This window comes from Pseudonaja textilis, chromosome 6 (assembly GCF_049901715.1).
Source record: "Pseudonaja textilis isolate UNSWEBS1 chromosome 6, rPseTex1.2, whole genome shotgun sequence".
NCBI lineage: Eukaryota > Metazoa > Chordata > Lepidosauria > Squamata > Elapidae > Pseudonaja > Pseudonaja textilis.
In genome coordinates, this window is record NC_141995.1 from 33,064,779 (window position 1) to 33,090,750 (window position 25,972).

At 36.0% G+C, this 25,972-nt stretch overlaps 1 protein-coding gene across 1 annotated transcript; it reads left to right on the forward strand.

The window, feature by feature from the left end:
- Positions 1 to 940: 940 nt before the first annotated feature.
- Positions 941 to 25,714, forward strand: ANXA5 (annexin A5). Its single transcript, XM_026698000.2, has 13 exons — positions 941 to 1,071; positions 1,501 to 1,548; positions 10,552 to 10,636; positions 15,407 to 15,501; positions 15,856 to 15,969; positions 19,966 to 20,056; positions 20,310 to 20,389; positions 21,004 to 21,060; positions 21,634 to 21,727; positions 22,026 to 22,121; positions 22,940 to 22,998; positions 24,020 to 24,142; positions 24,751 to 25,714. Exons 2-13 carry the CDS (start codon positions 1,540 to 1,542, stop codon positions 24,808 to 24,810), a joined length of 963 nt encoding a protein of 320 aa, XP_026553785.1. The 5' UTR covers positions 941 to 1,071; positions 1,501 to 1,539; the 3' UTR covers positions 24,811 to 25,714.
- Positions 25,715 to 25,972: the final 258 nt, after the last annotated feature.

A 25,972-nucleotide genomic window follows, 5' to 3' on the forward strand; every position in this document is an offset into this window, starting at 1 on the left:
ATTACAGGGCTTACATTCATCATTTTTTATTTTAAAATAGTAATTTAAAAAAAATGGAATATTTCTGGTGACAGGATTTTTTTTGCACACATAAAATCTGTCTTTCTAATTTATGAATTTCATTTCTGAATGGTGCAGACTACATAATTCAAAACACCTTTGGTCTTAATGGATGGCAATAGGGTAACTTCAAGAGGAGAAATGAATGGAGGCCATCACTTGAAACAGTTTGCATATTTTCAAAGATTATAAAGTTATTGTGATCCACCAGGCTGAAAATTTAACTCCGCACAAACCTGATGAAATTATAATTTTTAGTTATGATTAATAACTAAAATGGTTAAAGTTTAAGGCAACTGCCTCACTTTGTTCAAAGAAACAGCTTACCCTGTCTGGACATATTTGCATAGGTTTATTTATACTACACAAGGATCTTTCTTCTTTTATACCCCTTTACTAGGAAGTGCATCCCTTCGGATTCTCAGCTTTGCCAGTACAAGGCTTCATTATTTGTATCTGAAAATATTGTGTGGATCCAGCCAGAGAGATGTAGTCTACTATGTGAATCACTCAGGATATGCTTTGCCGGGATGAAACAAAGAAATGCCTGTTTGGGCGACTGAAGTCCCTGAATCGAGACTTTTCTTTTAAATCACAGCACAGTTACAACTACCCTACTACAACTGCCCTTTGTTATTTTAATTGTTCTGCAAGCGATGCGTTGGTGCGGGTGTAAAGCAACCGTTCTGCACAGGGACCAATAATGATCTAGAAAGAGCTTCCTCTCAGGCATTATTCAGTCCCTGACTTTCGTAATAACTTGAGCCGGGAGGAAAAGACACTCAACCGCACCCAGGGCACGTCCTGCCGAGGAGTAGCCGAGTAATCCGGGGTGGGGCCCCAGGCAGGAAGACCACGATCGACTCCAACCGGGAACCGCAGGGAGAATCTGAGCGCTGGGTGTGGCAGGCCGCGAGGGCGACGCGCACTTTCTCCGGCTCCGTCCCTTGCCGTTGTTTCTCAAGAGGCCGCCGCATCTAGCAGCTTCGCCCCCTCATTTTGAAGGCTACGGTGCGTACCGGCTGCTCTCCGAGCGCAGCCAAGTTTGGGGAGGTAAAGCGGAGGCCAGAAAGGAGCGAAAGATCCAGCGGAGGAAGCCATTGCGGAGCGCTCTTACTGCTCCGCTTATCGGTCTTTGTATCACGGAGGCCTCGGCTGAACCCAGCTTGGAGCAACAGGGCGTGGAAAAGTCACAGGAGAAAGTCCTCGGGCGTTTTCCTGTGGCCGAAAGTTGGGGTTCAGGAGAGATTCCCGCCTCCCCCCCCCCCGATTTGGCGCGGGGTCCCTATTGGGGTACTCCGAAATCGGAACCGCTCGGAGGAAAGCAAAGGAAGCGGTCGGGTTTCTTTGCTTGTTTCCAGGCTAGCGGTACTTGTTGGCGAGCGCTCTTTCTTTTGAACTCTCGAAGGGTAACCCTCTCTCCCTTATTTTCCTTCGCAGCTTTCGCTCTTCGCCTAAACCTAAACGACCCCCGAAGCCATGGCAAAGGTAAGTCCCACCTTGCTTTCCCCGCGCTGCGTAATTTAAACTTACCAAAAGGGCTGAAGAAATTTTGAAAGAAGCCAATCGATTTGATGAATGTATAAATAATTTGTAACGCTACCGCCATTTTGCCAGGCACTTTTGTGTGTGTGTGTGTGTGCATTTGTACAATGAGATACTTTCACCCACAGGGATCCTTCAGCCCTCGAAGAGCGACTTTTCATTCGTTTGATTCCGAAGCAATTCCTGTGAAATAGGGTGTAAATGCCAAACAAATATTTTGGCCTTAAGAAGAAGAAGAAAAAAAAAAGGGTAAAAAAGGTTATTCTTAAGAGTTGTGACTCAACTCTGGTGATACTCTGAAGATAAGTGACTGGGAATAAGAAATCCCTGTTTGGGGATGTGGCAGGACAGTTTCTTCTTCTCTGTTTTTCTTGTAACTCTATAGTAATTTGATCTGGGCAAGTTCATCTAAATATTTAAAGAGGCCAAGTTGGGAACAGGATGACCTCATCCTGCTCCAATGATTCCAGGTCAGGCGTTTTTCCATTTTCCATTCTTTTAGCCAATTTTTTCTTGCACTGCAAATTTTTCACTGTGAGTTGGTGTGTCTTCCTTTTAGCAGTAAAAAGGTCAACAAATAGCTAAATAACAAGTTTCCTTTTCATTCTTTTTTATTTTTTATTTTTTTTTGCATTTTGGTATTGGACCGCCTGTATTCTCTATCCTTTTTTCACAAGTCAAATAGCCTTTTTGAATATTTTTGAATCAAACTGAATCTGAAGTAAGTTTACAGAGTTTTCTTGAAGTTTTCAAAAATGATAATGACATGTGAGTCACTGAGATTATTCATAGTATGACTCAAAGTCTCAAATGTCATTTAATTTACAAAAGTTAAATGCTATAAGAACAGGGATGATGCTGTTCAATCATAACTCACTTCAGATTGTATATTTCCTGGACCCTATGTGGATCTTCTTTAACTTGATGGGCTCTAAGTTTTGCACTAGAGTTGTTAGAATTCGTATCAACTAATGTGGCCTGTGTTGGGTAGACATTGGCAGATATAGCTCAACACAATGTCATGCCCCTGGTGGAGACTGACTCTGAAGGAGAGGAGGAACAGTGGAAGTGTGGCTCCGGAGCTTATGGAGGAGGCTGGGGAAGGGCAGAGGCCAGCTGAGCAGTCAGAGGAGGACCCAGGCCCATCCCCTCTCCATCCTAGGGCATGCAGGGAGGAGAGGATAAGGGAGAGTGGTCTACTTGGGAGGAGAGGGCCTTCATCCCCTTCATGGGCGGCAGCTGTGACAACTGAATAACAGGACAGACATGCTTACGGGCGAATGCTGGAAACAAAGCGTGGAAATATCTCTAGTTTATGGTTCCTCTCTGAGTTTGGCATCCTTCCCAGTGTGTGTTCTGTTATCTGTGGACATCTTCCAGCCCTTATCTTGCCTGGTTTGCGTTTCTTTTTTCCCCCTTCTTGTAACTGTTTGTGTGGGAGTTTTTTGTCTTCCGTCAAGGATATTTGGAGCTTAGAAGCAAAGTGAAGGAATAAAAGGGGCTTCACCTGTTTTCTGTGACTGTGTTTGTTTTGTATCCCACCCTGGGTCATCACAAATGGAGAGTTCTAGATTGAAGACAGCTTTATAAGTGGTTCAACAAACGAACTCCTCTGTACACTTATTGTATGCAATAAGATTATGTTGAATTGCTTGTACCTCATTTCACAACCATTTGAGAAATATTAAGTAGCAAAGAAACTGATTTGAACTGACATAACTAAATAAATATTTTGAATGCATTCACATAGCTGTCTCATTATGAGTTGTAATATTATATAATCTAACTAATTATCTACTTTGTTAGCTGCTTTAGAGGCAACATGGAATATCTGCCAGTTGTATTTGATAAAAAGTTCTGTCATTATATTGAGGAAATAGAAACTGCTATTGGAAATAAATGTTTATGAGTATGGATGTGAAAATTAGATGTATTTGCATAATGTAGGAATTAGATTATGAATTTTCAAAATACATCACACTTTCAGAAATTATAAATAATATAACATAATTTAAAATTATAAAGCCTGTATATGGAGTGGAACAATTCATAATTATGCATAACTCTTTACTTTACTCCTGATCTTATCATTGTTAATTAGGATGCCAATTTACACAAAGGAAGTCATCTTGCTAAGGAAAATGCATGTTTTTTTCCCTTCAGATATGTCTGACAATGTGAGGGAGTAGAACTACAGGGAGTCCTTAACTTATAACTGTAATTGAGCCCAGAATTACTGTCATAAGTTGTGGTGGTCATTAAATGGGTCTCCATGTGATCTTGCCTGGTTTTATGACCTTTCTTGTGGCAGACTATAAGTGAATATTATAATAGTTAAGTGAACACAGTGGTCATTAAATGAACCCATTTCCTTCAATGGTATTTTTTTTTGCTTGAAAGTAAAAATAAACACCATAAATTGTGATAATGAAACTGTAGAATGCTTTGAATTGTCATAAATGCCAGCTGATTACCAAGTGCCCAAAATGTCCACAAGTGGTGGAAGAGTTGTGGCTGTCAGAACTCCAGAACTGGTTGTATCCTCTGGGAGAACCATTTAATTGGTGGCTAAGTGACTGGTTATTCAATGAGGTACTACTTGTAGTAGGGGCTGGACAGTGGGAACATACAGAAGATAACTTGTCAGTAGATACGATGGAACAAATAGTTATAATAGAGTTGTCTGAAATCCTGCTCCACTTTATACAGATCTTAGATTTCTAATATTCGGCATAGAAATAGAAATAAAGACCATCTTAATAGTAGTTTGAAGACTCTTTTTTAATAGGTTGAAGTAGGAAGTTTAGATAGGTAATATTGTTTTGGAAGGAAAGTACAGCAGAAACCCATATGAAACTTAATACTGCTCCTGGGTTGGTGTCATAGAAACAGTCCACGTTCTTCTGTATTGCTAATTCTTTAGGGAGGTCTGCCAGCAATTGATTCCCCCTTTTATTTAAATGTATGGGTCACTCTGCTACCAATAGCATTTAGACTTATATACAGCTTTAATTTTTATTTGCATTATCTAATCAGTTTATTTCTTTAAAAGTAGCATATGTGTAAACATTGCCTACAAATAGTTGTGATAGTTATTATGAGATAGATCTGCTCTTCTGTTGCACTGTATTGAATATATATTTTAGAAGTCAAGCAACCACCTCTTCTCTTCTTGATCTAGTGACTTTAATTGTTTTAATCTTTGATCCCTTGCATTTTATAATTTTGTATCATTATTCTAGGCAGCCAGCCAAGGCAACTGTGCTTGGCAAACTCTCAATTTCTTGATTTTATATGTTTATCTTTGGTAGGGTTGCTATTGTATTGTTTTGCTTTTACTGTGAGTAGAAATAGTGCTTTAATTATTAAAGTCTGGGGATCCTTAAGAAAGGTGTAATGTCTTTTGATGATTTTTTTTTGTTTGAACTTAATTTGATACAAATGCCAATATGTTATGATACAAAAGTCATTATTTTTTGTAGATTTATGTTCTGAATCTTAATATTTCATATTTTAAAGCACATTCAAATGTGCATACTTTTCATTTTCTGCCTCCAGCAATACTTTTTAAATGAATGCTAATGGAAATAAAAAAAAATCGTAGTCTTTCAACTAGCTTTTGACATATATAAATGTTTCTTTCCTTTTATAGTGCACAAATTTATAAATTCCTGCTGTAAACTAAATGGGACATTATGTAGGTATTCCACAAATAGTCATATGGCTGTTTTTGAAAGTCGCCTTTTGTCTCTAGTTTTAGTTGCTACTAGGAGGATTTTGGGAAAAAAAATGTTTAAAATTGCTTCCTCAAAGTCTACTTTTCCATTAAACACACCAAAGAGCTGTTTCTGCCCATTTTTAAATATCAAAATTTCCTGGCCATTTTTTTTCATGAAGGGAGAAGGATACAAGATCCTTCCATTTTGCTTTGCAGTCCGGAAATAGAGTGAGATTTCTGAGAGAGATGGAAAAGGTTTCCTTTTCTTATCTAAATATCTGTGGAGATTCTCAGTCCTCCAGGTCAGGGGTCGCTAACCTTTTGGACCTCAGGGACCACCAAACTCATAATTTTAAATCCCGGAGATCACTAATATGAATTTTGACTGATAGTGGCTTGCTGACATTGGTGGGAAAATCGGTCCTATATTTCAGAGCTGCAGTAGTCACAGGAAGGGTCCTTTGGTCATCCTGGAGCAGCTGTTCCTCCACCCAGGTGCACCGGCCTGTCATGGACTGGAAGGGCTGCTCCGGGACGACCAACGGGCCAGTCTTGTGACTACTACAGCTTTGGAATATGGGACTGACTTTCCCACCAATGTCAGCAAGCCAACCCGGGGTGGATTTCCCTCCCCCACCGTTGGTCTTACCTTCCAGTTCTAGCTCACGTGGCTCTACTCAAGGTAAGGTATATGCTTGGCTGAAGGGTGGGGGCCAGCGTGTGTGCAGCCTTGTGTTCCCACGCAGCCTGGATTAATTGCTTTGGGGGAGTGCTTTGGGAGGGACATTTCTCTGCGGACCACCAAAATTTTCTCATGGATGACCAGTGGTCCCCGGCCTACCGGTTGGTGACCACTGCTCCAGGTCATGGTTGTCCCAAAGGTGCTTTTTCAAGAGGCAACTGGACTTTCTGGTTTGTCTCTGAAGACATTTTGCTTCTCATCCAATAAGCTTCTTTAGCTTCTTTTCTCATCCAACTGTCCTAAAAAAGTTCCCAAAGAAATGAACAGAACACCAAGTGGAGGGTCTCTGTGCATCTCCTACCTTATGTTTATTTTGGAGATCCAATATTCAAAGAAATCCATCAAAGATCAAACGTGGGGTATGAGAAATGAGTATGCAGCAATGTAATCTTTCAGTCTTCATTGCAGCTAAGATATATGCTTAGTCTTATGTTACATTGTGGTGCCACTTCCTGATGTCTAGAATAACTTCTCTTCTACACTCTACATTACTTACCTGCTTATTTGTAATTGGAGTTTTCTTAACCTTCACTTGCATTTTCTAACAAAACTGTTTACATAGTAGCTGCAAATAAGAAATTGTGTCATTTAAAAAAAACTACAAAGGAGACATAAATAATTTAATTTTAGCAATATATGTATAATCTTAGGCGTTTTTCAAAATACATTGACTAGGAAACCCAAGAAATTGCTGCTTTTGACATGGCCGTCTGCAGCTTCAGCAGCCCCTTCCTAACCTGTTGGATCCACTTCTAAATTGAACTCTGCCGTTTCCTGACATTCTGAGTGAAGAAAAATATATGATCCAAAATAGCTGTGTTGTAATTAAAACTAAACAACCTACCCAAACTTAGCCTGTCTAGATATGTGATATAAACCATCTATTTTGTGATCCTCAGTCACTTATCCCAAAAGTTAAATATAGCCCTTGGTCTCTACAAGGATGTCCAACTGGCTCTTGATTTTAATAAATTGTTCTAATGCTATTTCTGGTTAAATAGAAAACAACTAAAAGATTGGTCATAATTGTAGAAAATTGCTACATTACACTAAATATGGCAACTTACTTGCAGGGCTAATATGAATAAATGAGTAAAAGTGTTCAGAATGTTTTCTTAAGGCATGTAGCTTTTTTCCTGGGCTAAGGGATGCACTTGGCTTTGGAGAAGCATGCAAAGGATAAGAGAAAAAGAATTAAGTCCAGAACACGACAGAGTTTTGAATTGCTTTCATTTGCAATGAAATGCAGTTAAATAAAATATATATAATAATTATTCTGAACTCATGCATGTAATTTTGTTTTAATACTAAGCATTAGAATTTGAAAGTCTCTGGAGTTGAAAGCGTCTGAAGGCCCCATTTGGTGAAGGATATCAGATTCTATGATTTATGAAGTAAAAGTAGATTTTACATAGCATCTCTAATCATGGATAACCTACATGATTGAAAAAAAAAACTTAATTTCTGGGGTTTTCATTTTGTGTAGAAGCTTCTTAGGCAGCAAAGTATGTTAAATATGGATGCCTCCCTCCCTCGAAGTCAGCACAAAGCAGAGGATGGGAGTAAATAGGCAGTGAATATCATCCTTACTCTCCCTCTTTCATGAAAGACTTGTGTTTTTAATCAAGATAAAATCCAACCTCACAAGGTTGATTAATGAAAAAGAGTGGGAGTGTGGGTCTTTGGTCATTCTGATGTTGTCTTCTGAATAGTTTCCAACTTCTTATTACTTTTTCTATGGAGAAGGCAAGTACTGAAACATAATTTCCCCCCAAGAGTTCCAAATAACATGGGAATAAAGGAAGGAAAACAAGTTATTTCACCTGCTTAAACTTTGGCTTATAACAATGAACTTTCATTTTAAAATAAAACAAACTTTAGTAAATTATACTAGCTGTCCTGTTTGATTTGACCCTAATTTGATCTTTTGTTTGCTTTGCATTACCCAATGCAAAGCATTAGCTTTGCATTTTGTTAGCTGTTATCTACAGCAAGCATTGGCAGTCATGCTGGCCATAGATGGTAGAAATTGGAGAGTGCAATTACAGGGGCTCTAGTTTGGAGATGAGAGTCCTGGCTTATCATTTCCTCCATGCACTTCCCCTTACTCCCCACTCCCTGAGTATACAGAAATAGTTCGATCTGAAACCTCTTCCTGCAACTTCAAGTAGTATTCATTGCATTGGTGGCTGGTTAATAGAAACATAGGTACGGTGACTGGTATTCAGCCCTGAAAAACTGGGCTATTCTTTTGGAAAGATCTAAAAGTTAAGTACATAATTAATTCCACTGTTTCTTTTCTTTAGTGTATATTTTTAGATGTTTTTATTCTGCCTTTATTATTTTACTTTATAAGTAACACAAGGCAGTGAACATAGATAATATTTCTTCTTCCTAGGTTCTCCATAACAACAACCCTGTGAAGCGAGAGAGTGACTGGCCCAAAGGCCCCTAACTGGCTTTCATGTCTAAGCAGGACCAGTACAGGAGCGTCAAACTTGGGGCCCACGGGCTGGATGTGTCACGTGTTGGCCCCGTCCCTGCCTGGTTTAGTGAAGGGGAAAAAAGTCCCAAAACATCACATGACAAAACAAGTTTGACACCCCTGATCTAGAATATGCACTCAAGTTAAATAGGTTTTTGCTTTCATTCATAATGTAACTGAATAAATTGCCCAAAACAGCTAGTTTCCTTGGTTTATTGGTTGGCCTCATTAATCAGAACAAACATTGTTTTCCTGCCACCACCGTAAAAATAGATCCCTGCCAGCCTTTCCAGTAGAAGGGCAATGAGAGATAATCTGGCTTGGACATTATAGGGAATTGGAAAGAAGGCATACCTAGTCTCTGATTGACCAAATAAATAATACTTGCCTTTCTTGTGAAGTGCTTGGCAGCTAACTGATTAGCAAAGGAGATCTCTTGGGAGATTCCATCTTTGCAATCAAACGCTTGTCAGCATTCTCCAAATTTAAGAGCTGGAGACAGAGTTAAGAACTGCTAGAATGAATCTTCATATTGGACCTCTTCAGCCTCAAAGGGGGGAAGGCTAGTCATTTTTTCCATTTGCCAGAGAATATAAGAACTATTGGCATGGTTATCTTAGTTTGTCAGGATAGCTATCCCATTAGGAGATGATGATTCATTTCAGGATTCAAAAGACATAGATCTGTTGCCAAATTACAAATGACTAATATTCACATGGCAGTTACACATTTTCTTTTCATTAAATTTTGGTGGCTTTCTATGCCAGTCCCTTTTGCTAATTTTTAACAATATTATGGATTTAATATTTGAATGTTTAATTATTGAACAAACGATAGCTGAGTTTGCTTTCTGGAAATAAAGAACATAGTCAGTTTCTGAGAAGTTAAGAATGAGGAAGTAGTTGGTCCTCTACAGTGAAATGTACTGATATTGAAAATGTTCCCTTAGACTGAAACATTGAGATTTCATGCTACCACTTTTCTGTAACAAGATGGAATCTAGAATAATTAACTCTAAGATGAGAATCCTGTTCTACGTAGCATGTTGTGGAACATGTTGTCCCAGCAACACTTATGATTGGGCATGTTTAATGGGGCTGCTGGGAATTTAAATTCAGCATTTGGAGTATTGTGGGTTGTTTATTACTGATTCAGGTGAACAACTCAGAAAATGAAAGTCTGAGAAGACATTCTTATTTTATGACATACGTTAATTATGCCACATACTCCTCAAAATAATTTGTCCAACCTGATACTCTCTAGAATTGTTGGAACTATTTGTCAGAATTATCAACTGATTGGTTGCATATATAGGACTGTTTTCTATATATACAGGTTAGACAGACTGTAAATTATATATAAGAATTGTATAGCTGATTTTATTCGAAGTTTTTTTTCAGGGTAAGCTGTTTACAACTGATTTCCATACAACTCATATATAAACTAATCACAGAATATTAATTATTTTTTAATATAATTGTTCTTTGAAAGAGCTGCCAGGAAGCTATTGTTAAACTAGTTTCTTATTAATAGTCTTTGGGGAATTTTTAAAAAATGTTCAACACCTGTTTTGTCAGTAAACTGGAAATGTTATTTTCTTCTTTCTTGACTGTAACAGAGTGCCTAAACACATATAAAACAAACACACCATTTTGTTACCCAGAAGAGGCCACAAATGCCTTCTAAAATCAGATTCACAAACTTCCAAATTCTACAAGCTTTGCTCAAGATCTGATTTGTAATATTTGAGTGTAAGCTTTTACCATATAAGAAAGCTTTGCACTCAGTATTTCAGTCCTGGCATAAATTTGCACATTGTGCCAGATCATATGGATTAATTACTATTAGATTTATAGCAGATTAGATTAGATCATTTTCTATTAGATTATTTTCTAAGGGATCAATATTTAGATTTTATAACTCATGTTTCTTGATGATCCGTTTTGTAATAAATTGTCACTAAAAGGATGCTGCGTGAACATAATTTTATTTTTCTTCTAGTACACAAGAGGTACTGTAAAAGACTTCCCTGGATTTGATGCCAGAAGTGATGCTGAAAGTCTTCGCAAGGCAATGAAAGGATTAGGTAAGCAGAAGCAAAATTATGCTCCGTTGAAACTTTTCCTTACATACAGTTACTATTGTGTGAAAAGGAGTGTGAAGATGAGCTTTCTGTAATCATCCCTCCCCTTCGTGTTTCCCATGCATTTGGGCTCAAATTTCAGTAGCAGAGAAACTTCATTGTGTAAGTTTCCTAATGATCTAGGATCAGAACCGAATTAGTTCAAGGAATGTTCAGAAATAGAGTTGGCTTCCTTCTGCAGTGTGAACATTAGACAGATAGAGTAAAATAATGTTCAAGAATGTTGGATTATTTCTGTTTATAGGGTTCTGATTGGATGTGAAATAAAATTGAAAATAGAACTTAAACTGTTCTACTGGCAGGACCAGAAATTTATCAGTGTGGTCACCAAGTTCTCTTTATGCTTTGACTTGGCATTATTTTCATTGGTATTTGCATAAGCAGACATTAATAGCAATAGCACTTAGACTTATATACTGCTTCATAGTGCTTTATGGTCCTCTCTAAGTGGTTTACCGAGTCAGCATATTGCCCCCAATCAATCTGGCTCGTCATTTTACCAACCTTCGGAAGGATGGAGAGCTGAGTCAACCGGTCAGGATGACATATTGAGAAAACAATCATTAGAATGGGAAGGGATCTTGAAGGCCACTGAAACAAATCCCTTATATGGTATAAGAATCCAAATTAAAGCATTGCCAATTCCTTCAGTATCTCTTCATAGTCCCCTTGTTGCAACTGTTGCTCTTTGAAGATGTTCTAGTTTTCCCCCCATAGTGCTTTACAGCACTCTCTGTGCATTTTACAATGAGAGGATATTGTCCTCAGCAATCTGGCTCCACATTTTATCAACCTCAAAAGGATGGAAGGTTCAGTCAACTTTGAGCCCCATTAGTATTGAACACCAGGCTGTGGACAGAGCCTGTAATACTGCATTCTAATCCCTGTGTCACCAGGGCTTCTTAGATATTTATTTATTGAAACTTCCGGTTTGAGTTTCTTCGCTGACAGACTGAAAACGTGATCATGCATGGTTTCGATCCGTGCTCACTGCCGGAGCGCCCCAAGCTGTCTGGATTCGGGGCTAAGCCATCCCACAGAGGTGGTGAAGAGCGGGGAGACTGCCAGCAGGGTTGAGGAGAACCGCAACTCTCCTCCTCAGCTGGCCATTACTCCCTTTCCCGAAGACGGTTGTAGCAGTGGTCAGAAATGGCCACCTCAAAGAAGAACTCAACTGGAAAAGAATGTGGAGGAGGAAGATAAGAAGTGAAAGTCTTGGTTGACCGGTTAACTGCAAAAGCAACAACGCAAGGTACCCTGGTATTTAAACTATAAAAAGATAACATTGTTCCCAAAGAAGATTTTGAAGCAGCGAAGGAGAGAGAAAAGAGAAAGGATTTGGTTTGGTTTTTCTCTTCCCTTCTATATACTGACAGCTAAGAGACTTAAGCAAGAAATTGAAAAAAAATCCACTTTGACATAAACAGGCATTTAAGCTGAAAATAAAATGTCACAGGGATAATAAAGATTTCTGGATACTTAAAAGCTTTTAAAAGCAGGAAAGGAGAGAAAAAGAACAAAAGGGCAAGATCTAGAAAAATGGAGGAGACTGCCTGGAACTAAAACCTCAACAAGATTCCTAAATGATACATTTTAACTGAAATTTGGCAACAAAATAGTAGAACCCCAGGAAGAGAAAGTTGAAAAAAGAAGCAAGAAGAAACAGCTTGGGATTATTTGGATTACTTGGTGATCTCTGGATTTTTGGTTACTGCATTTAAATGACTAAAATCAATCGGGTGGTTGTTTAAAAGTGTTTAAAATGGCACCACTTTTAGAAGAACTGAAAATAGAACTTAAAAAGTACAAAGAAGATGCACAAGAAGGGAGAGGTTCTTTTGGCCTTGTATTTCAACTCTTAGAAATGGAGAGCCACCTTTAATAATAAAGTAATTTTATGTGGGGGAAAAAAAAGGAAAGGGGGAAAAGAGAATGAAAAGTTTAAGATTTGAAAAAAAAAAAGAATAGTTTGAAAAATAAGTATAATATTAGAAAGCAACAGAAGAGTGGATTACAGAAGAGAGAATTAGAAGTAGAGAGACAAGGGGGTAAAAAGGGGAGGAAGAGAGGGAAGAAGGAAAGGAAAAGAAGTTATAAAGGACAGGAACAAGATATAGAGAAACAGGGCAAACGTATAAGAATTGAAAGTATAAGCTTGTTTAGAGATAATGGGTGAAAACTTAATTATAAAATGGATTCTGCAAAGGTACATAAGATAGTATTGTTATATTACAAATAGAAATAATCTTTGAAAATATGCTTAAAATGATGGATAAAATATTTATTGTAATCTAGTGGAATGCTTGTTAATAAACAAATGAAATAAAGTGAATGAGAGAATTAAATTAGGAAAGGATAGGAACATTTTAATTATTGTTAATGATTTATAAAATATAAGTGAAGAGAAATATGAAATATGGAAAGTTTATAGGTATTCCCAAGGAAGTATGATACTTAATTGAAAAAAATGTTAAAGATGTTAAGATGTTAATGAATATTAATGATAGAATTGAATTGGAATGGAATGAGTGTTATACACACACACACACACACACACACACATATATATAATCTTTTTTTAATAATATAGTGTCTATTTTAAGAATGTACCAAGCAGAATTTGATTGGAAGTTATGTATTATATTGAATGTTATAATCTTAAAGGTATACATTGAAGCTTAAATAAGGGTTGAATGGATAAAATTAAAAGATATAAAGGCATCATACTCCAATTAGGAACTACAGGAGAAAATTTGTTTAATGAGAAAAAATAATATGAAATTGGAACAGGACAGACAAAAGTATAAATATAATGATTTGAATTGAGATGAGATAATCAAAATAAAGTTGAGAAAATTAAAAGAGGGAAAAAACTATGTAGAAAATGTAAAACAGTAATAAGATAAGGAATAGAACACAAGAATGAGCATGAAATTGAATTTGTGTCTGTATGAAGAAGTGTAACCCGAGAACATGCTATTTTTTTTAAAAAAATGTTTTATTTGTATTATGTTTTTTTTGTGAAAACCCAAATAAAATTTTCAAAAAAAAAGAGATATTTATTTATTATAATTTGTCAAACAGAAACAAAATCAGGAATAATACAGAAAACATGGCAGGGACGATAGGCACGTTTGTGCACTTTCGCCCCCTTTACGGACCCATGTTGGATAGTTTATGTAACTATAGTATATGTAAGTATAGTATATGTAACTATTAATCTGTACTATGTAGAATGTCTATAGGGATTCTTAATCATTCAGGTCATGGTTTCCCAAAGGTTTTTTCCCCAAAGAACTGAAGAAGCTTCTTGGATGAGAAGTTAAATGTTTTCAAAGAAAAAAAAAAGCCCAGTTGCCTTTTGGGAAAAGCACCTTTGAGATACTACTGTATGTAGAATCTCTTTCAGAACAATAGAATTGTTGTTTTGGTATTTAGTTTTTTTTTTAACTGGAGTTCCTGAAAAGTTAATGGCTGTCTCAGTATCTTTATCTTAACTTTATTCATACAAAAGAAATATTGACTTAACTTTATCTTAACTTTTATTAATGCAAAACAAATTCTGAAGGCCAGATAGTGAATAGGAAACAGATGTTTTATTCAAACTTGTTGATTTATACTGTCAGGATCAAGCATCCAGAATCACTTGGGGATAGTCTTTAAAAGAAGACTATTGCTAGTCACCTACGTTACAAGAAACTTGAATTCTGGGAGTTGAAGTCCACAAGTCTTAAAGTTGCCAAGTTTGGAGACCTCTGCTTTAGGGATTCTAGGGGAGGTCAGACCTGTGCCATTTCTTGCAGTGGGGGAACTCCAACTTGGGTCCCCTCTTAACACCTCCCTTCAGTCTATTTGGAGATTTCACCACATATATTGATTTAGTTTCCAAGAAATATGGAGGCAAACGGCTTGTTGAAATGTGGAGGAAACACTTCTATGAAAATGTTTGCTAATCAGGAGTGTTTGCCTATTCAAGTCCAGTTAGTTGTGCAGTCTTGTTCATAGTTTTGTTTTTTGTTTGTTTTTGAATGAAGGTACATACACATGCCTTTGTTGTGAAAGTTGTCACATAGTTAAATCCAACTGGCTACCTAATTATGTGGTGTCACTCAGCATTACTTCAAGTTCTACTGTTAATTTTTGCTTTTGTTCTTTTCAAAGATGCTCAAGCAGTGGATTTGAAAAGAAGCGTAGGCCTTGATAATTATTCTCAATTATCCACACAAATTTGGTGGAAAACAATGCTTGAAAAAAGGAAGAGGATGGATATTACAAACTGGCCTCCTTTTGAATTCTTCTTTTGGTGCAAATATTTTCATGAGTGACAACTCATATACATTCCATTTTTTTAATTTGCAAAAAATGTGTGTGTGTGGTTATTTGTCCAGCAACTGGCTCACAGGTACAGTGGTGACAAAAAGGAAGTTTTGAGACCAATCCTTGCATTTATGATCTTCACAGGGATATAAAGCAAAGGAAAGCTGAAATAATTGTAAAATCATCATGTTTGTGACTGCTTTACTTAATGAGTTGCCTATCCTAGCTGTGGTCACTTAAGAAGTGAGGACTACCTTTACATTAATATAGAGTTTTCCAAGTAAGAGATGATTTCAAGAATAGAACTGTATGGACTTAATGTGTTCATTTACATTCATTCATAAACTGTTGCTGTTCTTTCAGTGAATGATTTTATTTTAACTTGCATAATTTAAGGAACTGATGAAGATCCAATCTTGAAGATTCTAACAGGCAGAAGCAATGCTCAGCGCCAGGAAATTGCAGTACAATTTAAAACTCTTTTTGGCCGGGTAAGGAGGTCATTCTACTTGTGCTTTTTCATATTAACAGATATTTCACGGTGGTTAATGTTTTTGGTTGGCTGGTTATTCCATGTTTATTTTTCTTACTCTTCACTACTCTGTGTGTGTGTGTGTGTGTGTGTGTGTGTGTGTGTGAGAGAGAGAGAGAGAGAGAGAGAGAGAGAGAGAATATATGTATACACACACACAAACACACACACAAACATATATACATATGTACATATATACATACATTTATATTGAATATTAATAAGGCAAGTTCTAGATGCAATAACTAGAACTGAAAGACTGGTATTGATACACATTTCTCATTGATTAATTATTCTTCATTCTGTCATTTAGGATTTGATTGATGACCTTAAATCAGAACTTACAGGCAACCTGGAGAAGCTCATCGTTTCCCTGATGAGACCTGAACGGCTTTATGATGCTCATGCACTAAAACATGCCATTAAGGTAAAATGAGTGGCACAATTTTAAATTAAAAAGTTTATCTAGGATGGAATCTTTCCTTTTAATTCTGAAGTTAACAGTTATGACAATTGATCTGTTTGGTTATAGTGTTAGTTTCCATTGTAATAAAATTTACTTTCAAACCAACATTTTTTAGCATTACCTGTGCACTTGAATAAGAGTGTTATTATAAAACTATGTATAATATAATCTTCAGGCATCTTTTAAATTACATTTATGGTTGATTTTCAGTTTATGCTGCTTTGCATCCATTGGGTAATTTGTAAGCAGCTGCTTACAACTGTTTTGTATTAAATAAATACACTGTATACAGACAAGTAAGAAGGGGCAAAGGATATCTATGTCCATGCTAGGAATCAGCTAAATTCTTACAGAAAAAGGCAAACTTTATTTGAAGATAATATCCAACTTTTATTCTTTTTTCCCATCATTTGGTATTTTGATGGGTATTTTGAATGCTTCTGCTTACAAAATTAAAATGGCAAGTGTGTGCGCGTGTGAGACAGAGAGAGATAGATAGATAGACAGACAGACATTAATAGGAGTTTAAAAGAAAGAAAAAGATTTTTGAAAAGAACAAGAATTTGCTCAGTGCCCAGAAAATTGATACTAATAAATAAATAAATAAATAAAACACAATAGGAAAAAAGTATCTTTGGAAGGAAAGTTTAGACACATGGACTCTATTTATATATTGCTGTAAATCATGTTTTGTTAAACAAACATAATGATCTGGGATTTTGAATAATCCCAATAACAAATGTAAAGTGTGACTAAAATGTACGTGTATAAATGTAGAATGAATGAATCACAAGTATTGATGCTACCTATTCAGAGAAATAAGTTCACAAATAGGAGAAACACTGCCCTCCCCAATTTCTTAAGAAGGTAGATAGATGCTCATTGGATAATTGTTATTTGATGGTTGGAGCAATTTTTTTTTTATAAAAGTGGAATGAAATGGTGAATAAGCACACCTGAAGAAAATCATTTCATATTGAAACATTTTGTTGCAGTGCCAATTATTAAAGGCTCATAATGGCAAGAAACTTCTATTTGATTAATTCAATTGAATTCTCTTTGCAAGATAGTTATAACTATCACCACATAATATATGCCATCTTCTTTGTTCCTACTTAACAGACATTTCAGCACTCTGTCATAAAACATTCCATCTTCCCTGCCCTAATTGTTTTGACTGCTGGGATAATTAATGTTAATATTTTTGTTGACAGTTTTCTGCTGTCATTCAATTTCAGCATGTGAGTTAAAAATATTACTCTAAGAATTCCATGGAATCTTGTGATAGTAGGTAATTTTGTTACCAATACTGTCACTCGACAAAAATCCCTATATAGTATTGCAGCCAAACATTGATTTTTAATGGTAATATTTGAAGGAAGATAGATACAGTGTAACTTACTGAGTCAATGGAAAAAAACCCTAACACTTAGGATCTGATTCAAGTGATAACATCAATAAGGTGCTGGACAGAAGAGAGAAGAGAAGTAGTTTGGGAAATCAGGTGATTTTTCTTCCTCTTCTCTCCCACAGAAGCAGCAGCTCGGAACTTTGGAAAGGAATTTTACAGCAGTCACTTTATGTTAAAGATTAAAAATGTACTGTTAATGTCATATTGATTGGAGAGTGACTACATCTCTTTAGCTTTTGAAGCCTAGAACAAACAGTCATTGACTACTTTTCCCGGGCCATTCAATTGCACTAGTTTTTCTTTTCCATCTGAGGAATTAGAACTACACATTTACTAGGAGAGCTTATAATTATTATCCATCTCGTCGTAAGTGCAGGTGCATTTATGGGACTCTGACGGGGTGAGAAATGGCAGTTATCTGGATACATGGAGGAGGGTCCATTTTCTCCTTTTCTAACCTACCTACATGCTGTGGTAAAGATCTTGTTTGGGATTCCATTCTCTGAAAGTAAGTTCTAAGGCTGTAATAGGTACTTAAAACCAATGGGTTTTAGGTGATCCCTTGGCAACCCTGTTGAGACCCTAGAAACCCCTAAGTCATACTGGAAAGTTTAGCCATTTTTCTCAAGTTTCTAAATCATGCTGTGCTGTAATGTCACCTTTATTTCTCCTTAGTGCAGTATTTGAAACCACAATTGGTCCCTTGTTCATCAACCACAGTTAAAGTTAATCCTGTTTAGTATAACATGAATTTTTCTGTCACTTAAGTGTTGGGTGTTTTTGTTATTGTATGCTGTGTTTTATTGAAACCAGCGATTTCACATAAATATCAAATAAGCCAAGATTAAAATGTTGAGTGACCATTTGTAATTATGGTGGCACTAAAAAAGTGACTTATGACTTTAAACCATCATAGCATCCTCTTGGTCATGGAATCATCTTTTATGACCTTCCCAGATGACTTCTGACATGAAAAATCAATGGGGAATCCAGCAGGAAGTATAACAAGTCATGTTCATATGATATCTCACTTAATGACTGAAATACTTTACAGTGAATTTTCCAGTCCCCATTATGGTTGTAAGTTGAGCACTACTTGTATCTTCTAGTTACTACACTATTACTTGGTTACAATTGGATCCAAAATAAGGCTATATCACTGACCTGTTATTTCCAAAGCAAGTGCGTTAAAGAAATAGTAGAATAGTGATCATATGAATATAGTTTTTCCTGTCAGTTATATAAGACAGCTAACTGATCTCTTTAGTTGTACCCACTTCTATAACCATTATTGTATTAACTGCCAGTTATGAAACTTTCCTATACATTTTCCAAAAATACTTACTCTATGCAGAAGTGTTTCCAATATATGGTAGGCTTTCCAAAATTCCCAGAGCAGGAAAATAAACTGCTATTGGTTGTCTGCCATGAAAGTGCCTATATAGTAATAGAGCAAAACTAACTTGTGATGCTAAGTCAGAGAAAAACTGATCCCTAAAATATATTCCTTTGGCAGGACTTGCTTGTAGGTATATGAATACTAGAACAAAGATGCAACTAAATGCATTGGCAGATAAGTAAATTACAATTAACTAAATGCAAGAAGATGGAAATATATTAATGTAATTATTAGAGTGGTTTAGGAAGGCCAGGTGCTGCAAGAAACACATCTGCAGAGTTTAAGAATAACTCCTTTATATAGCTCTAATCTGAATATAGCTCTTTGCATTGTATCTATGTATACATTTTTATAAGTTTTACACAGACTGGAATGCCAAACAAGATCAAGTATACAGTTTCCTTCATTAAACATAAGATGGTTTAATTACATGCTTGAAAAAGTATGACAATGTTCAAATGTTCAAAAAGCAATCCTGGCAGACAGATTTGTTAATTATAATAACAAAAGTTTATTTTTGTTAAACATTTATTAATTTATGTAACATTTTGTTAACTATAGTAACAAAATTCTATTTACTTGCCAATTTTTTTTAGTTTTTCTCTTATTTACTCCAAGAGTTGGCAGAAGAGACACATATAGAAAGTAAATGAAAAATGGGTTTAAGGACATAGTACTCTCTGCACCTGAGATGAAATATTTGTTGTCTCATTGCAAACCTGGAAGCTTGGAATACCTTAGAACAAGATATAAAAGAAAGTGAAGCAATCTGAACTAAAAAAAAAAACTGCTCAGCAAAATCTGTTGGAGAAAAGAATTGTCTTACAGGAATTCAAATTTCAGTAGTAAGCCTTGCCACAATTTCCTGTATGAGTCAGCTGGAATCTATTTATGTAGTTTCACCCACCCTTATGGATCATATGGTTAGGCATTCTTGAACTAAGAAATAAGCATCCTTGAACATTTTGGATTTATTTCAAATATATTGGAGTTATGCTAGTATTATTTTACATTCTGGTTATAAAGTAAAATTTTTGATTTGGTATTGCAGCATAAAAGCAGAATTGTAGAAATAACTGTAAGTCAGTTTGGTTGTTAATACTAAGAAAAATGGTATCATTTCATGAACTCATCACATTGGTTTCAGGGGGCAGGAACTGATGAACAGGTCTTGACTGAAATTCTTGCATCTCGGACCCCTGCTGAAATCCGGAATATAAAGCAAGTTTATCAAGAAGGTAACTGTTGGTTGTGGGAGTATGGCATGTTTCTGGGGTAGAGAATTTGTGGAAGCTGAGATCTTTTAGCCAATTTTCTCAATATAATATGTTCTGTACGGGGATGTGCTTATGCCATTTTGAAATCTAAAATGACAGGCCTTTGAATAAAGGAAACAGTCATGTATAATTCTTTAATAACTGAAATTGTTTTTTTATTTTTAAATTCAAATTTTGTTTAATAATGCATTTGGGGATTTTTGTGTGTGTGCAGAATATGAAGCTGATTTAGAAGATCATATAACATCAGATACCTCTGGCTACTACCAGCGAATGTTGGTAGTTCTTCTACAAGTAAGCTCTTAAGATTGAAATCAAATAAATGGTTCAGAAATTGACTGGAGCTTGTATTAACTTGTGTACCCCGGACCTTTGGGACTAGACTTTGGAAACATGCTGCATGCGGCTAGTGGGCTTTGTTGAGGAAGAAGAAAGGAAGGGTAGGTGAATGGATAGAATTGGTCTGAAAGTCACAAGCAGCTCTGGAGATGCAAGATGCCTAACCTGGTGTATCTTTCTTTTCCAACTTATGACTATAAGTAATACCATGGATGCATTGGTGTTTTTATTTCTTATCTCTAGCCTTGAGTTGTCTTCCATCTTTCTGTCCTTATGTGTACATGTCTTGCAATCGTGTTGCATTTTTAATAGCCCTGGCAATTCAGGTCACTTTGCCATAGGATGGTTTTTTCAGGTCTTTGAGCATCTGAAATTCAAAAGCCACATAGCATCCAGTATTGTAGACAGGAATCACTTGGGTTATGTACAAAGCATATGCCAGGAAGGAAGGAAGGAAATAATCCAGATATAGAAGACTTGACTATGACATAATAACCACTGATTTTTCAGTGCAATCCAGTTATAGTCTTGATTCACAGTCATACATCTTTTTCTTTTATTCCATTTAGGGTAACAGAGATCCTGATGGCCAGATTAAAGAAAGTCTAATTGAGCAAGATGCTCAGGTAAGTAAAGGTTCCGTTATTCTTTTTCACCAAAACACATCTAAAATGGTACCATCAGGACATTAGAAAGTAAGAGATCTCAAGTGAATCCAGCTTCTTCAGTATAAATTACTATATATATCTTTTATCATTTACAAAATCTATTCTGAAATGGTTTAAATTGTGTGGGTTTTTAAAAAAACAGATATAGAATTTATTTTCTTTTACAAAGGATTTGAAATATTTATCATGAACCGTCATCCGCATTCCACAAGGTGAAGTTGTTGTCTCATGAAAAAATTAGAAAGGAGAAAAATAATGGTTCTTACTGAGATTGGTGGGAATTGAAGTCCAACACATTTGGAGAGTAGCAGTATTGGGAAGACTGTGATTGGGAATCATATTGAAGTGGCCAAAAGAATGAATGTTGTGTTAAGGATGGTTCAAAAGTCCACTGGTAAACTCATAATTTAATATCAGACCCTTATCTAAGATAAGTGTTGTCTTTATGCCCCTTGGCTTTATGTAGAACACAGAAAAATCTTGCTATTTCTTTTCATTAATTAACAATGAACTTTCTTTTTATTCTAACAGGAACTGTTTAGAGCTGGGGAACTGAAATGGGGAACAGATGAAGAAAAATTTATCACCATTCTGGGAACTCGAAGTATATCTCACTTAAGAAAGGGTGAGTAGTACTAAAAAGATCGGTGTTTTTAACAATGATTTTAATAAATATGTAGATGCACATTAAGCTGGAATGTTATTTTTTAATATTTAAATTTTCCCTTTTTGTATCCAACTTAATTGTCCTGCCCGTATGTTGAGGAATGTGTATGAGTTTAGATGTGTCTTTTTTCTAAGCTTGTTTGAAGAAGTTAAAAGTAAGTACTGGTAATACATAATGAAGAAGTTAAAAGTAAGTACTGGTAATACGTAATAGTTCAAATGGAAATACCACTTTTACCTCTCTTTTGTTCTTTCAGTTTTTGACAAATACATGACTATTTCTGGTTTTCAAATTGAAGAAACAATTGATCGTGAAACATCCGGTCCACTTGAAAAGCTGCTTCTGGCAATTGGTAATGTATAGTCCTATTCTTGATGAATCTTAAGCTTGTTTACACTAGGCCTGCGTTATCTAGTAACATAGATTCTATTAATTAAGCGGGTGGCCTCAAATCACTTCAGTGTTGTAGGAGAAGTTTCCTGTCAGTTTTTTTCTTTCAGCTCTGACCAAAGAACTTCCAGGCTGGGTGGTTTATGGATTACTGACATTATACTCCAAAGTTGCCCAATCTGGAAGATCTTCAGACAAGCTACAGAGTCTTTGGACTAAGCTGCTGCATTGAAGACATTTCTATTGCTCTATAAGTTATAGATACGGTATAAAGCCCCTTGTTGCAAGCCCAAGAGGCACTGGACTGAGCAACTGTGAAATGGATGGTCATGCCATGCAAGGAGCAGCTGCCACCCACAGTCAATAGTGGCATAATTAGTGGCTGTGTGGCTGTTTGTGCTCCAGATAGGTTTTGGAACAAATATGCTCCAAAGCACAGCTAATTCCCCCCAAATAGTTGATGATTCCTAATCAGTGTCACCATTTCTGCCTTGCAGCTGCTCAGATGAAGCCCCTTTAATTGTGAAATTCCTGCTTAGTCATCAGTTAGCCAGTCAATGGAAGAGGGTAGTGGCATGGTCATGTTAGCCAAGAACTGGACTTTATAAAAGGACAAACCAACTCAAGTTCCCTGAGAGGTTGTGGGATGGTGATAAGCATGTTGCTATGCATGACACAGATAGCTCTGCTGGGGTGCTCTCTCTCTCTCTCTCTCTCTCTCTCTGATAAAGTAATTTTAAAATATTTTGTGATTCAAATAAATTGTTTCCCTTCTTCTAGTGAAGTGTGTCCGAAGTGTTCCTGCCTATTTTGCTGAATGTCTCTTTTATGCAATGAAAGTAAGTATTTATCATTTGTAAAAAAAATCAACACCTTCAAGCACTGCTAACTACTATTTAAAGAATCTCAGACTGACAACATCTAAGTTACTATCTTGAACACAAATATTTTGTCTTTATTTATTCCATGTATATTTATTCAGAAATAAGGCTCATTGTGATCAATGAACTTTACATTTTAAGAAATCTGTAGGATTTCAGCCTCAGTTTACTCTTGGAGATACTTAAAAAGTAGCTAATAAAATGAAATTAGGAAAACATTTCATTTTATGGATTTTCCAGCTCTCTTGGTATTTGTAACATATACAAAGTAGTATTTGAAATGTACATTTGAGTATTGATAATTATTAATTGATCTGATGTGAGGTGTTCATTCTATGATTCATTTTCAATATGTTGTTTAAAAACTTGCAGCAATTTTTATGTAGCAGTAGTCACACTGTATTTTACTTTTGTTGCTCTTTTTGTTTTGTCAATTTTTATTTTACCTACATTCCCATGTTTTAAATTCTTTTTGAAGCTGCATTACAGCAAGGATTCTAAAACTGAAGGTAATTTTCTCCAAGGGCTAATGTACATATTTTTTATTTATCAAATTTATTTCCCATTCATCTTGTGGTTTAGAAGATTTTGAATGACTTGGGCTAATGAGCTAATGGACCAATTTTTAATTGCTTTGTTAGCAAGTTGAGAATACAGTTTGGGATTGTCCCTACTGTGACATTGACAGAGTCTGGGTTTTTTTATGAGGATAACGACACTATTGAAGGCTGGGAAAATGGGTCATTGGGTCCAACAGTTTAAGAACCTTTGTTATTAAAGCAATAACAATTAAAAATGAATTGTTCCTCTTGAGTTGCAAAAATTTCATTCATCATGCTAAGTCATTGTTTAGTTTTAACTGTAGTTTGTTGAATAAGACATTTTGTCTCAGTGACTCCAGCAGAAAGAATTAAGTAATGGGAATTGGTAGAATTACTGTCCAGTACCCTTAATTGATTGCTTAACTTTGTTTTACTAGGGAGCAGGCACTGATGATGATACATTGATCAGAATTATGGTTTCAAGGAGTGAAAAAGATCTACTTGATATCAGACAGGCATTCAGAAGGGATTTTGCAAAAAGTTTGCACCATGTAATTCAGGTAAATTTTACCTTACCCATGATTATTAATTAACATTATTTGTAATAGAAAATACTGCTGCTTCATGTGATAATTTTCTTAAAGAGTATGTATGTTTTACAGTCTGCCAAGCTTTGAGTTGTTTCTGCTTAGATTAGTTAAAGAATTTTAATCATAGTTTGTTTTATTATTTATTTATATGTAAAATGTATGTCCCACTTTTCTATGAGCTCAAGATTTATCCCCACCACAACTCTGGCATTTAGGGCGGATATAGTGATTGCTCCCAAATCACCTAATTAGCTTCTATGGCTTCTATAGCTGAAGGTGACTTTGAATCTGACACACCTGATCATTCCCCCTTGGCCTACCCAAATATTGGTTCCTGTGTAGGCATTTTATCAAAGGCAACAGCATATTTAAACTTTTTTTTGTTAGAACTTATCATTTACTACTACTAGTATTTGTAGATGGTGTTAGTTTTGCAGCTGTAGATTTCTGATGAACAAAATACTTTACTTAATAGTATGTGTACATCATATGATTAGTATAGTCATATAAATAGCAATACTAGAAAAACGGTCCTTTTATGAGAATTTATGGACTCATTGTTGGTTGATCCTTTCTAGAAAGATACTTCTGGTGACTACAGGAATGGGCTTCTGCTGCTGTGTGGAGGAGAAGACTAGTAGAGTGAAGTCTACAATAACACAGAGGACAGAATCTCAAATCATGCCTTGTGCCTTTTTCCAGTTGTATGGCATTTACATAGATCTGCAGTCTTGTTTGTATCCATGCTGGCATTTTTATGCCAAAAGCAATGTATTGTTGTTAGTCACATATTATGATGCTTCTTTTTGTGCTGGCTTGCTTACATAGGATTATTTTCCTTACAAGTTATGTTGTTTCATGCATTTATTTTACATAATTGGAATTTAAAATCAATGGAACAAATTTGGAACCAATATTTCATGTGTACATTCCTTATTGAATTTGTTTGTTTGACAAAAGTGCCTTTAAATAAATCTGTTTTTGTTTTTAAAATCAAAAGCTTCTAGGCCAAGGGTGTCAAACTCGCATCATCATGGCATCACGTGATGTATTGGGACTTCCCTCCCTTCGCTAAACTGGGTGGGGGCAGGACCAGCACATGACGCATCTGGCCCGTGGGCCTGCGAGTTTGACACCCCTGTTCTGGGCAAAGCTTTTATTATGCCATTAGTACGTACTAACGTTCCAAAGTGGGTCCAGGTGATACTGTTTTCCTGGAGGAACTTATCCAGAGTTTTCCACTGCTGTTTCTGACTGTTTTCCTCACAGAAGAGGAAAAGCTATAATAATTGCACAATGTCTTTTGAGAGAATAGTGTTGATAGTTGGTTATCTAGGAACATCCCTCCATTTCAGCAAAAGTGGAAATAAAATACATTCCAAAACAAAACCAAATTTCCTCTTAGCTAAACTTGCACTATATATCTTGCACTTTTTATTCATTTTAAAGAACATTTCTGCTAATAGATTTAAAATTGTGAGCTATGCATTAACTGTCCTCGTGTAATGTGATTTTGGTACAATTAAAAATGTTTATAACCTACTAAATGGCTAAGTTGTCTTTATGGCACCCTGAGGACCAATAAAAGGAATACAGCTAGGCGCACTGTGAATACATGGATTTACTTAAGCTTAAAAAATGTTTTCTACCTTGTTGGATCTATCTTTAGAAAGCTTTATTCACAATTTCTGGGTTGTTTATAATTTCAGTGTAGGTTATTCGTATGCTTACATTCTCCTGAAGATTAGAAACATTTTGAAAATGTCACAATATTGAATAATATGCCTTGTATACTATTTC